Below are 13,747 nucleotides of genomic sequence, written 5' to 3' on the forward strand. Positions count from 1 at the left end.
ATTTAATCTAGATTTAAACAGAGAGAGAGTGTGTTTGAGCCCCGGACATTATCAGGAAGACTGTATCAGAGTTTAGAAGCCAGATGAGAAAATGCTGTACCTCCTTTAGTGGACTTATCCTATTAGGTACTACTATAATTTTGAGCCAGGATACTAAAGTCCAGAGTTTTGTGACCTTAAAGAGCGTGATGGATTGTAGGGCATAAAAAGATCAATTAAATATACAGGAGCTAAACCATTTAGTGCCTTATAGGTCAGTAGCAATATTTTGAAATCAGTACAGAACTTAATAGGTAACCAGTGTAGAGATGATATTATGTATTGTGTTCAGGACAATCCATGTTCATCTTTGAGAGCCTATTAATTGTCATCTGTCTAGTATATTCATTCACCTTATAGTTTTGTTCATCATTTACACGAGACGCTTTTATCCAAAGCAACTTACAGTCCATTCAGGATATAATTTTTTTTTTACCTAACATGTGTTCCCTGGGAATCGAACCCACAGCCTTTCACGCTGCTAACACAATGCTCTACTACTGAGCCACAGGAACGCAAATCATTTTTAAGGACATCAACCAGTCTGTGTTCAGCATATGCCTAATTCAGCCAGTTTTTACCAAACAACAAAAACAAAATGTTGGATTTGACAGCTTTGACATGAACAACAAAAGGTATGGGACGTGTTTTCTCCTACCCTTCATATTTTGCTATCAAAATATAGGATTGTACGTATTATAAGATTATATATTATTTATATATCATTGTTTTCCCTGTTGTCCTGAATCAGAAAAGATATGCGATCCATTTTAAGGTCACAACCTCTCAGCTGAGAGCCACTGCTGTACATAATACATGTTAGGGACAAAGATAAATGGTAATGAGTGGAGAAACTGTTAAATTATATGGAATAAAATACTACTGCTGATTAAAATCTTAAATTCAACACAGAAGTCTGAAAACAGTTATTAAATTTCTAAATCTGCAACACACCAACTCATCGCAGATGGTCCGCAGTGACTTGGCAGTCTCTCATAGCAAGCAATTTCCCCCACAGATGCACCCTCTTGAGCCTTTCCCTATTTTCCATATGAATCCTCAGGTCAGGGCAAGAGCCATGACTGTTCAGCCCCCTCTGATGATAGCAATCAGTCAGTGTGGAGTGGCATATCCAATAATGCCCAGCTACTCTTCAGAGACAGATCAGCTGTTAGTACAATTCCCCTCACTGGTTCAACACAGATAAAGCAGAACCAACAGAAAACAAAGGCAATGAATGCATAATTTTCTTTTTCACATGTTTTATGGTTCTCTTCCTTTTGCATCCTCAGGGTGTTTTGGTTGTTGAGCTAAAGCGCAAGAGAATAAGATAATGAGTTTTGTTTCAGAAGATAGATGGGGAAAATTAGTTGGTTTGCATACTGTACATTTTGTACATCTGGTTTGTTTAAAGTGGGTGCCCTGAATGTCCACAATCACCACATGTTTAGGGTTTCCAACCTTCCAGTATAAAACAGAATGATCTTGTTTTTAAGGGAACATAATCACATAAATAAACACATGGGATGTATTTTTCCCCTATTGCTGCAGTATTTATTAAATTTTATTCAGTTTTGCTGTTACATTTTCCTCTGCTGAAACTTGTAGACCTGTTGCCCATTAGCTAAAGCAGTACAAGTCATCCATGATTAGTACTTTTGGAGTTACTTCCCAAACAGTGCCTGGAAATGACAGCCACACTTTAAATTTATTCTTTTATGCCAGCTTTTGGGCAGCAGTTATTAGTGGAAACCAATGATATGACAGAGAGTTGAACAAGAATGTCCATTGTTTTGCTGTTAAATATTTAAATGATGTAAGCTGATATGGCAGCTGGAGGCTTAACAGATAAACAGCATGCCACAGTGTGAATAAGCAAAAGCTTTTGAGTATGCTGTAATTGTTTGGAATGAGAACCACTCATGAAGTAACTATGAGAATAAGCTGGGATCACAAGAGTAACAGCTAGGCTAAAATACTTGAAAACTCTCTCAAAGTGGCGTGGTCACTGGATAATAGTGCATGAATAATTGAAGTAAACGTGAGCAGACATGAGTTGGTTGGGCTGACAAACGAGCGGCGCGTGCTCGTTTAGTTTTGTGTTGTGACGTAGCCTACTGTAATTCGGCTGCTGCGAACGCGTTCGAGCTTGTATGGTAGTGTGGCACCTGTGTGACCACACTTTAGGCAACTTGAGAACTGCGTATCTATCTAATAACTATGAATTACGTATTTATGTTTTCCACAACTTGAAATGTAAGAGACATGCGCTCAAACTTGCGGCTCAGAGGTTGGAAGTGCTCTTATCAGTCGACTCCCAACATTAATGAGGTAAGAGAGACTTACAGGTAGCTATACATACAGTACAGTATGTAGAATGTATCGGATTGGGCTTGAAAATTTTGAAAGTGTAATTTTACGTTTTCAAAAGTGTTTTAGTTTTTGAATGTGTAATTTTACGTTTTCAATAATTGTATGGGCAAATTCATAGTAGCCTATTAGACTTAACTTGTAAATACCTTTTGCATCAATTAAGAAATCATGTGGCCCCTTATCTTATTATGTATTAATAATGACTTAATATATGCAATATGATAATATTAGTGTTATTTGTCAATTTCTTAAAATATCATAATATTTGCCTATTATGAGAACTAATTTAAAACTATACTAATTAATTTACAACAAACATAATACATGCATAAAACCTTCAAGGTTATCCTTTCTGCAGTAGTTACATGCATAATATTCAGACCTCTAATCTAGTAGATCTAAGATTATAGGTATCAGAATTATTTAAATTGTGTAAAGCAGTGCGGAATATGATGATAATGATAATTTTTATTCTTTTAAAAGAGTCTAAACTTAAATTGTGAAATTGTATTCAGGAAAGTACCACCTGTATTTATCACTATTTTGTTTTTTTAACTAAGTACTTTGTCTGTACAACATAATCTCACATTGTCTTTAATTTTGAAATTTGTTTCTCAGTTTTTCAGCATATGTTTTCATTATGTTGACTGAACGTTCACTCTGTTCTTGGTAATTGCTTATTATTTCAATCTGTGAGTCAAAATTCAGTATGGTAAACTTTAGCCCTGTGGTGTGTGATCACATTTTGGTAATAAATTGTGTGCTTTTGTGCTTCAGCCACACTATTTGGCCTTTCCTGTAAATCAGCAGTGATCCATTGCAAATAAAATTAAAGTGTCAACTGTGTAAATTAACAGTAATGTCTCAAACACTGGTGTTTATTTTCTAAGGATTTCTGTTTTATCCAGCAGAAGATTGTGTTTATTAAACATTTTCTTCACATTTTGTTTTCACACAGCATTTCTGTTGCCTTCACCTGAGACTTTTCTGACAGAATACTTATAGTTTTTCTCTCGGTTTATCTGTAATTTGCCAAAGTAAACATGCAAAGGTTTAATCATCATGTGTTTATCAGTTGTTATAAATATACAGTACAAAAATCTGTGCAATATAGTCGCTATTGATATTTTTACTGCCTCATGATTTCATCATAAACAGTACGACTGTCTAACATGTTATGTCTGTCTTTTTGCCTTTGGGTGAAATTCATATTTATAGAGGGGTAATAAAAGACCACAGATATCACAGATGCATTCATGTAGCCTGAAGACGAAATAACTGATGTTACACTGCATATGAGAATGTTACAACTTCAACTTAAATGAATATTCCAGGTTAAATACAAGTTAAACTCCATTGACCACATCTCTGATATGCTTTTGATTACTCAGTTTATCCCACAGTTTGTGCAATGATTTGATTTTACCATGGACTTCTATTGAAAGTGCATTTTCTGTGCTGAATATACTTTTTTATACTGTTAAAAACTCTAATCGGCTAGATATTAGTTGTGTAGATAATATACTTTTTTTGATTTTTTTTGAATGATTTAGGTTAGAAATGTTTATTTGTTTTTTTTGTATGAATTGGTGATTAATGTAACCATATTAAATTCATCAAGTACATTTATTGAAAAGTCATGAGAACTCTGTCCTTGTACATCTAATATGTATTTAACCCAGAATATTCCTGTAATATTTTGTAAAAGTTAAAGCTTCATACTAAAGGTCTTATACTTCACAGGCAGTGGATAATGAGCATTGCTGGCACCAAAATGCCATGACACCATGGAGGAGTCTGAGGACTAGATTGGAGCACCCAGGGAGAGGAAGGCGAACACCCCCATTTTTATCTGGCTCTACATCATTTGATGAACCTTGGAGATCAGAAAACACATCTAGTCCTTTTTTATTCCTGGGCCGGACACGCAGTGTCCCTGAAGCTCTTCATTGCTACAGTAGACCCACTTTACGGTCAAGCTTCTCCTCGATCACCATCACCGCTCAGAGTTTGTCTCCTAAAAGGGATTGTACAGCTTATTTAAACTCAACCTTTCGTCCTTTGAACATGCCTGACAGACCGCCCTCTCTCATGGGCCACAGAGAAAATAAAACCCTAGAAATCATTGTTGGCACTCCGGTGCCTCCTAGACACAAGACAGTTGTGGTGACGGTGACCGAGAACAGAGAACAGCATTGTGCCAGCGAGACCCCCAGCAGTTCCCAAGCTCCACCAGTCCATGAGCACAGCTACACAGAGGAAGAAGACCAAACAGACTCTTTGCCCTCTTTAAAACGTCATATCTTCCGCTCCTGTGCCCATCTGGAGCTCCTGCCGTCCAAGCTTTCCAGATCTACTCTGTACTTGGACAAATCCCTCTCAATCCCTCTTGGACAGACTTTGTATAGATCCACTCTGTCCCTTTCCCTTGGAAAACCATCTTTTACTCAGACCCCTGAGAAACCCAAAATGATGATTCAAACTAAAAGTTCTTACAGTAACTGGGACATGGCGAACACTGGCATTGATGGAACAGAAAGGCTGTCCCAGCAACCGAAGAATGGTTCAACCATCAATGGCAGTCCCTTTAAAAATAATACTAGCTTTGGCTCTGACACGCTGTATTCCACTTTAACATCATTGCCATTCAGAACAAGGTGCCACTCATCTTCTGCTGCCTTCAGACTGAATGGAAAGGCTAATGATGTCTTAGGGCCTTCGCAGAGAAATCCAAGAGCCAGACAGGCATTCAGCGAGCCATCAGGTACTTATATCACTCCCTGCTCCTCAGCAGCCATGCAAATGTATCCATTCTCTCTCTCTTTCTCTTGCTTTCATTTATTCTGCAGCATTATTGCGACATTCCTTTCTGACACACCGTGAGAAATCTTAGCCAGTGCGGTTTCATTTCAATGTCTCTTACTCTGGTTGCACACCTTCTGATTGGTGGCTCATGCATTGTTAATGAGACGGCCTTCCCTCAAGCTCCTTTGGGAATGGGAATGCATTGTCTTAATAACTATAAATGGCTTCGTGAAAACAAAAGAATGCACCTAGAAAGTGAATAGAGTGTGCCAGCTCAAGTGGTCAATCAGATGTCTGATAAAATGGCCCGCTGGTACAAATTGGCAGAATAGGTTTAATCTGACATTATTTGATACAGAGTGCATGGCTGGGTATCCAGAGATGGAATAATATCTGTTAAATCTGTAAGTTTGCTGTGAGGCAGTATTTCAGATTTTAACAGGGAGAGTCTTGATCTTGGAATAATGAGATACTTTTCAAGTAAAGCCAAGTAGCAAATTTAAATCTGGTATTTTACAGTTATTTACCTTGCAGGACAATAGTAGATGCACAGTCAGGACACAGATTTTTTTATATATAAAGGAAGTAGCAAGTGAGGGAGAGCTACTGAAAAGAAAATAGAGTGAGTTTCAATCTTCTTATGTGAGATGATGCATCATTGACTCAACATTACCTTACATCTAAAGTCTATTGGTTTCTCTGGCCCCTATTTTGGCTCTGTACAACTAAACACATTTCCTCGTGATGAGTCGAAGGATAACATCCTCTCTGCAGCACACTGATCTTTTGCATGTGGTCCGTGAGGCGTGTGAAGGAACGACAGCATGACTGGGCTCTGATGAACTAACACCAGCTACCACTGGAGGGAGGGTGCACAAGGGCACTTAGCCACAAGTCTTAGTTTATTTATGTGCCAATCCTTCACTGTCCTTTTGCAACGATCTGCTTCTGTCTTCTAAATCAGCCTGTCTCTTTCTCACTGATCCTGACATGCTTTAGTGAATAGGATTTGAACTTTTATTTCAGAGCCAATTTTGAATAAAATGGTGGACTCCCCTGTGATAATCAAGAGCTTGAATGTGCTCAGCCTGAAATGCCATGAAAATGCAACATCTTACTCTTCCTTTAGCAGATCAAGTGACAAGAGCTTCCAAAAAAACTTGCATGATTTTCATGCAAACCTATTTTCCATTAATATTCCTAGTCTTTTTGACAAATAATTTATCAGTAAATTTCAGTTATTGTAAAAAAAAAAATTAAGAAATCTCAGATTGTGGAATTCCAATCGAAATGACTGGATTTCATGAAAATTGTAATACCACCTTTAATTTTTTTTTAATTTTTATTTATATATATATATTTTTGCCTGTGTGTTGCAGGTGACTGCTAGGGTGTTGTTGTTTGGTTGCTAAGGAGTTCTGAGTGTTTGTAGAATATTGCTAATTGATTGCTAGGTGGATTTAATCGAATCCTGATAGAAAAAAATAAATAAATAATGTCCTGCCACATTTCCTCCCATTTAATATTCATTGCTTTTAAATACTAAGAAGATCATAAACCCTATGGACTGTTCACCTGCATGTCTTACAATACTTCTATGTACCACTACTTAAGTGTATTGCAATATATTAGAACTTATCCAGGTTAAAGTGTGTTAAAGCGAGTGTTTGTCAGGTTGTGTGCTAAGGCACTATGCTAACATCATTATTTATCTGGACAGGAGTCCCTCAGGTGCATCTAAGGGCCCCTCATGAGGTCAGAACAGTATTCCACACTGCTGAGAAAGTCAGGAGACCCATTGAGTACCCGGTTTCTCCTCATCTAACTAACTGTACCTGTGGGTCCAAGACTGACCAGAAGGACACAGGACACCTGTCACTTAGCTTGAGGGTATGGTTTTACTGGAGGAATCTGGCTACCATCAGGTTTTCCTTAGGGTTTGTTCAGACAGGCAGAAAACAACAGATTTATTGGGGCATATCTGACTCAAATGTTTTTTTTTCTTTTTTTAATCTGAACTGCAAAGATATTTGCAAACCATTATAAACACATCCACATGTCGTTTCAATTAGTAAATTATTTACTTGAAAAATATTGATACTGATAAGCTAATAATTATCCTCAAGTTATGACTGATATTAAAATTCTATACTAATGTTTTATCTGATTTTTTTTTTAAAGTAAAATACTAAAAATAAAATTAAATTGTTTTAAATGCTACAACTGAATTTAGGAATAACAGCATTTTAATGTACAGTGTAATAAATTGGATACCCATTTTGAGATTTGCTATAAAAAAACAACAAAGAAATCCTCTGTGAATCAAGTTTACTCAAGTTTACTTCCTTCCTGAACACTCAGATATGGCATATTATAAATATACACCCCAGCATTTCACTGTGGCACAAACCTTGTGTTCATATCCAAATGTGTGTAGGAGGCTCTTGAGCTGTTTCGTCCAGATTTCATCTCTCGCTCTCAGAATCGGATGCGACTATTGGAACTGAGGGCCAGGGAGAGACGGAGCTTACAAACAGCTGAATTTATCATGGGCGTGGAGACAGCTAACCGTAGGCGGAACTGCACCAAGCCACACCCACTTAGTGGTAGGATACTCAGTTTTCATTAGCATCCTTCCTATGCACAGTTGAAGGAGCTGTGGTGCAGACCTAGTGCTGCAGCAATGCAGTCTCAGTATTACTGCTATAACCATTCAACCAGGTATCAACAGTAGCAATAACCAATGAATTGGTAATGGTGCGTCAGTGTGGCAAATGCCTGAGAAATGTGCCAACATTGAGTATAAGAGTCATCATCTTCAGATTTTTAGGGCAAGCACATTGCAGTGAGACTCATTATTGATGCTGTCACAGGATGACATAATTCAGCGTTGCAGTGAAACATTTGGTGCATTATAAGTTTGGTAATATCAGAACAAGCTTGAGGTGGGACTGACTTATTAAAAGCAAACAGATACAATAGAGATCTCAAAGACCTCTGCATGTTTCACTGCAGCCCAGTTGAGAATGAACAATGAATCTTAAAAAGTTCATGACAAGTCCTATTGCTCCTACAGCTAACTGATGCCCCCTATTGGCTCCAATAGAACTCTCTAAAAATGTTCTCATTCAAGTTACTGTATGCGCAACTGCATTATTTGTTGGGTAAGATCATAAATGCTTAAAAAGTTTATTAATTCATAAGGCTAGGCCAATAAGGTCACAGACTAACCATGACCTTTAAAAAAACTAAGAATAAAATGTAGCGATTAAATATTATGCTTTGTAACAACCTTTCTATTTCACTTTTATTTTTAATTTCCCTGCTGTATGTGTGTTTTGTAGATATCCATTTCAAACCCAGGGACAGAGCCATCTCAGGCAAGGAGATGCAATGGAGATCCAGGCGGTGAGTTTTTGCATACACACACTCACAATATCACACATGCATCAGTGCTTATCATGCACAATATGACCCCTTTCTGATAAGGAGAGTGTTTGCTTATCTCTCTGCTTGAATAAATGCCATCAGATCAGATGAAGTATAGTGGATAAAAGCATATATGGACATATATATCAATATATCATATATGGAGAGTATATCTAGATATTTCCATGTGTGTTTGTGTTTGTCTGTTTGGATGAAAAGTAGATGAATCACTTCCTTCTTCCACCTCCACCTCACTTTTTTCATGTCATTATGCATTCATCATTCATCATCAGTCTGTGCTTGCAGGATTTACAACAAACTCCCTGAGGTGACCAAAAAGAAGGAGGAGGAGAGGAAGAGGCTGGTGCTGGAAACCAACAGACTGAGGGCAGAGGTGTTCAAAAAGGTTAAGCTTTAAATCTCATTCTGCTTTTTTTCAAGGCTTATAGATTTTATTGAGTTCCACCATTAAACAAAATATTTTTACTTTTATTTGCATGTATTTGTTTAGCTTCTGTTAATCTGTCATAAAAGCCAACAATATTTATAATGTACAATGCCAAGTTTAATATACAGTATATGGTAGATTAATACACAAACTAGAGCAGAAGAGAAACAAGATCTCTTTTTTTTGCAATAGTTTTATTTGTTAAAAGCTCAACTTTCTAATATCTAGGACAGTGATGCTCAAAGGCCCTCTGTTGTTTGAAGGGAAAACAAATGTTTTTGCAATTTTCATTTATAGTTATATTATTTTAATAAATAAATGATTTATTAATTTAACTGCTTCAGTCATGTTGTGGGCCCCCTTGGAAGTTTGCTGAGGCCCCCCTCATGGGCACTGGACCCCTGGTCAAGAACCACTAATCTAGGATATGAGTTACAGTATGTGCTTGACTATAGCCCTTATGTAGCAATTTGCTAGTGACTTGCCTTTTTAAAGAACGCCAAGATTTCAAAATTCCTGTTTGTTGTATGCGCATAATTTTTTGAACAAAATGTGAAAATGGCTTCAAATAGCAGCAACCACAGACTTGAAAACCACTTTCTCTAAAATCCTATAAAAATTCATGAAGGAAAACACAGTGAATTAGCCTTCCGGACTGGCCTATAAACTGACATCATGACCGAATGGCTCTGTTGCTTTGTGCTGATGCTGTAACAGTGAACACTCTAAAGTGATCCTCCAGACTGACCTTTAATGACCCTCGTAAGGACAAACACACCTGAGGCTTTTGTCTCCTAATGTGTTCTGTCACAACTGTCAGCACAAGTGTATCAGCAGAGATGAAACTTGTGCTGCTCTGTGAAAACCTTCCCTCCGGTTAGAAACAGCAGGTGCTGTGTGGCGCCAGACTGGCTGATCTCACCTTGCTGAACTTTTACCTCCGTACTGAGGTGTCAAAAGATATATAGAGGCTCATGAGGGGCATTCATGCAGAGATCCAACAGTGCTTCACAGGAGAGTGGAAATGATAATATACAACATGAGCATTACATTTATCTTGTTGGCCCATTGTGAAAACCCACTTTAAGGTATAGTTTAACGAAAAATGAAAACTGTCATTATTTATTCACCCTCATGTAGTTCCATGTAGACTTACTTTCTTCGGTGGAACACACGAAGATGCATTTTGAAGACTGTGCTGGTCATTTTTTTGCCATGAAATTACAATGAATTGGGACTGAAGCTTTTCGATTTTTTTCGAAGGAAAAACACTATAAAAGAAGTATAAAATATATTTGAAGTCTTCTGATGTCATATGATAAAAGTTATTCACTGATAATCTCTGCTTGACAGAACTAAAAATGTCAGTTTTGATCTGTTTCACAAAACTAGTCTTAATGATTAACTAACTGGACTTAGCTGGTTTTTGAATTTGATTAACAGACTCAGTGATCAATTTTTGATGTAAAAGCTCGAAAGAAGAAAAGATAACCAGTGAAAGACTTACATTTATCACCCAAAGCCCTCATATGACTTCAGAAGACTTACATTGCACAAGTCATATTGGCCACTTTTATTATCATTTTATGTTACTCTTGCATCCTTTCTGAAGCTTCAAAAAGCTCCTGTCCCCAGTCATTTTAACAGATTTACAAGTACATTCTACAGAATATCTCCTTTTGTCTTCCACAGGAAAAAAGAAAGTTATACAGCTTTGGTACAATGTGAGAGTGAAGAAATATAGACAGAGGTTTTTACAGAGGTCACATGAATTGTACTTACCTTGTCTTCCAGCAGAGGTCAGTATAGTTCTTCAAATGAATCCTGCCTATCAAACTACTTTTTGATATCCAGATTAATTCCACTCAAGGCTGATATATTCATGCATTCCTTTTGTTCTTTTCGGTGACAGACACGGTCTTGATACTTAGACACAAAGGAGGCTTGTGTCAACAATAATTTCCCTGTTTTTGATGTTTAGATTATTAAATTCCACAACAGGACAGCTTTCACTGGTATTTTGGATGTCTTTGCTGACAGCCTGATCCCTGGATGCCTAAAACGAGTGCTTTTGTAAAGGAGAAATCTCTTGTCGGGGTGTGTTGTTTTAATGGGTGTCAGGTCCTGTGAGGCAGATAGTTTGTCATGAAGTGTCTGGCTCACTGTCTCCCATGAAGCCCTTTTGTCTCTCAGGCTTGCACCTCTTCTGTGACAGTGATGAATTCTTGATAAGTCAGGCTGAAGATAGAAAGGAGCAGGTTAGGGGAGAGTATCAGTGAGAGAGTGAGAGAGAGATGCCAAGAGAGTTCACATAGACGTTGTTTTGTAGCTCATAGTGTGCATAACTTTCTGTCTCTTATGTGTGTCCTGTGATATACTTGGACATTGAAAATTCCAGTGATTGATAATGACAATAATTATAACAATAAGCAAATTTACATGTACCTCGGCAGTTCCATTACAATTTGGAAAAGGCATTAATTAATCTCTTTAAAATGTCATAGTCTGACTGAAATCATACCAGTCTGGTTTTGGCTGTTTTATTGCTTCTTCCAGCATGTGTAAATGTTAATCCAATTGCAATGTACTGTATATTTGTATATGTACTGTATGTACTGTTTTCATTATATGCTGGAAGTATATTTAATCCTTCTTCAAATATTTGATTGTGTTTAATACTTTCACTCAGCATCTCATTAAAGTGACAGTAAAGACTTTTACAGATTAGATTAGATTATATTCAATTTTACATTACATTGTAATTACAGTTATGCAGCCTTGGACAAAGACTGTAGCTTGAATTGGCAAAAATCAGTAGTTCATGACAAAAGTTTGTTTCTCGAACAAAACATTTTAACTTTTTCTAATCTACACTGGAATATGCAGCATCAAAGATATCAAGAAAACCCGGCAGAAAATAAAATTAATACCTCTAAGGATGGAAAAGCCATGATAGCATGATGTGGTTGGAGCACAGATAGCAAGTTATCATTGCTCCCGGGGGAGATGGCCACCCAGGGGGACAGGCGGGGAGAATTCTGGGTAATCAAATTACGCAGAGTCACTTCCCCATTTCTTCACCTCCTGACCTGAGCGTGCAGGTGATTTTATGAACAGGCTGCTTGCCTGGTTGTAGTTTAGTTCAAAGTTTCCTTTCCTTTTTTCCACAGAAAGTTTTGGATCAGATTCTTCAAAGACACGGTGACTGAGGGAAGTGCCTATTCACAAGATTCATATCCCCTGTGTTCACCTCGCCTGAGGCAAAGAGCTGAAGACAAGGAAGACCTTTGCAGCTTCCTCCTGAGAGCAGAGATTGGTTTCTGATGCATTGTTCCAAATATAAAACACCTTTTACTGGACCTGGGGTGAATCCATATGACATAAGGATGCACAACCATATGGGCTGTGTAAGAGTTTTTTTTTTTTTTTTTTTTTTTTTTTTTTTTTTTTTTTTTTTTTAAGAAAAAATGTTTGAAATGCAGTATAAAACCAAGATTCTAGACCTGGTTGGAGCCTGTTGAGAATATGCTGTTAAAAAAAAAAAAAAAAAAAAAAAAAAAAAAAAAAACACTACAGAAGATGGCATGTAAAACATAAAAATGTAGTTTTAAATTATATTTTACAGAATTTTTTTCCACCAGTGGAAATTGGTTGACCTTATCTAAAGTTAAAACAATCTAATTACTACAAAGATTTATTACATACAGCTTGTTCTACTATTAAAATTATAGTAATTTTGTTTTTAAAAGTCATCAATTATGGTCTCATAGTTTTGAGTTGTTATTTGAAAAAAATAAAAGAAATAAAGAAAATGCAGTGTTGCCATTTTTGAACCTGCTTTTATTCAGATTCATTATGCAATCTTCTCCACATTAAAATATGGACATTATGTTCTCTTTCTTTAATAGGCAATTTCAGTAAGTGGCACAGCTCGGTAATGTTAAAATGCCATGGGATGTATGTTAAAAAGAGAGGGGCATATATTCCACAGACACTTTTGCCCTGGAAGTGCCAGGGTTTCTGGTGCGTAACGTGAAATTTGGGGTAATAGAATTCAGGAGAGAACAGTGTAACGGGAAATTAGTCTGGAAAGTCAGTGATCAGGTGTTAGATGACAGATTGGATGACATGATGATGAAGGAGAGAGAAGTAACTTAAGGGTGGAAAACTTGTCTCTCTTCAGTAATCAGAATTCAGAGCTGGTTGGGGTGCTTTAAAAGTCTAATGAAAGGAAGAGAGAGTTATTATAGAGTACCTTGCATACCCAAAAGGAAAGGGGAAATGACCCCATTAAGAAAATGAATACTTTCCTTGCAAATAAACTTACAAAATATGTAGAGCCACAAAAAGTTTCAGAATTTCTGCAACAGTATTATGTAGGCAAAAACTGACTTAACATTTATCATAGAATATTTTAAATGTAGTATGATATTTAATTTAAAATGCACAACTTTTATCCTATATTGTAACCACAGAACCATTCAAACTGCACTGAACTCATGTCATATCAAGCAGATGCCATTCCCAAGATTGAGTGAATGAGAATAACACTGTGACAGTAAAATCTGACAATGAAGTAAATAAATATATTTATTTATTTATTTTAAAGGCTACACATAAATCGTTGACTAGAAACACACAATACAATTGTAA

General features: G+C 36.8%; 1 protein-coding gene across 1 annotated transcript; it reads left to right on the top strand.

The window, feature by feature from the left end:
* Positions 1-1,947: 1,947 nt before the first annotated feature.
* LOC122148257 lies at positions 1,948-12,517 on the top strand. Its single transcript, XM_042774626.1, has 7 exons — positions 1,948-2,370; positions 4,156-5,176; positions 6,938-7,107; positions 7,655-7,823; positions 8,562-8,625; positions 8,953-9,052; positions 12,265-12,517. The coding sequence occupies exons 1-7, from the start codon at positions 2,305-2,307 to the stop codon at positions 12,301-12,303; spliced, it is 1,629 nt and encodes a 542-aa protein (XP_042630560.1). The 5' UTR covers positions 1,948-2,304; the 3' UTR covers positions 12,304-12,517.
* The last annotated feature ends 1,230 nt before the right edge of the window (positions 12,518-13,747 follow it).

This window comes from Cyprinus carpio, chromosome A17 (genome assembly GCF_018340385.1).
Source record: "Cyprinus carpio isolate SPL01 chromosome A17, ASM1834038v1, whole genome shotgun sequence".
In the NCBI taxonomy this organism is placed as follows: domain Eukaryota; kingdom Metazoa; phylum Chordata; class Actinopteri; order Cypriniformes; family Cyprinidae; genus Cyprinus; species Cyprinus carpio.

What these genes read in the sequence shown, in the direction of transcription:
- LOC122148257 (XM_042774626.1), top strand. Translation starts at nt 2,305, where the DNA reads ATGCGCTCAAACTTGCGGCTCAGAGGTTGGAAGTGCTCTTATCAGTCG. An exon ending in GGCATTCAGCGAGCCATCAG is followed by an intron (nt 5,177 to 6,937) that starts GTACTTATATCA and finishes TTATCTGGACAG; the next exon opens with GAGTCCCTCAGGTGCATCTA. An exon ending in GGGCAGAGGTGTTCAAAAAG is followed by an intron (nt 9,053 to 12,264) that starts GTTAAGCTTTAA and finishes TTTTTTCCACAG; the next exon opens with AAAGTTTTGGATCAGATTCT.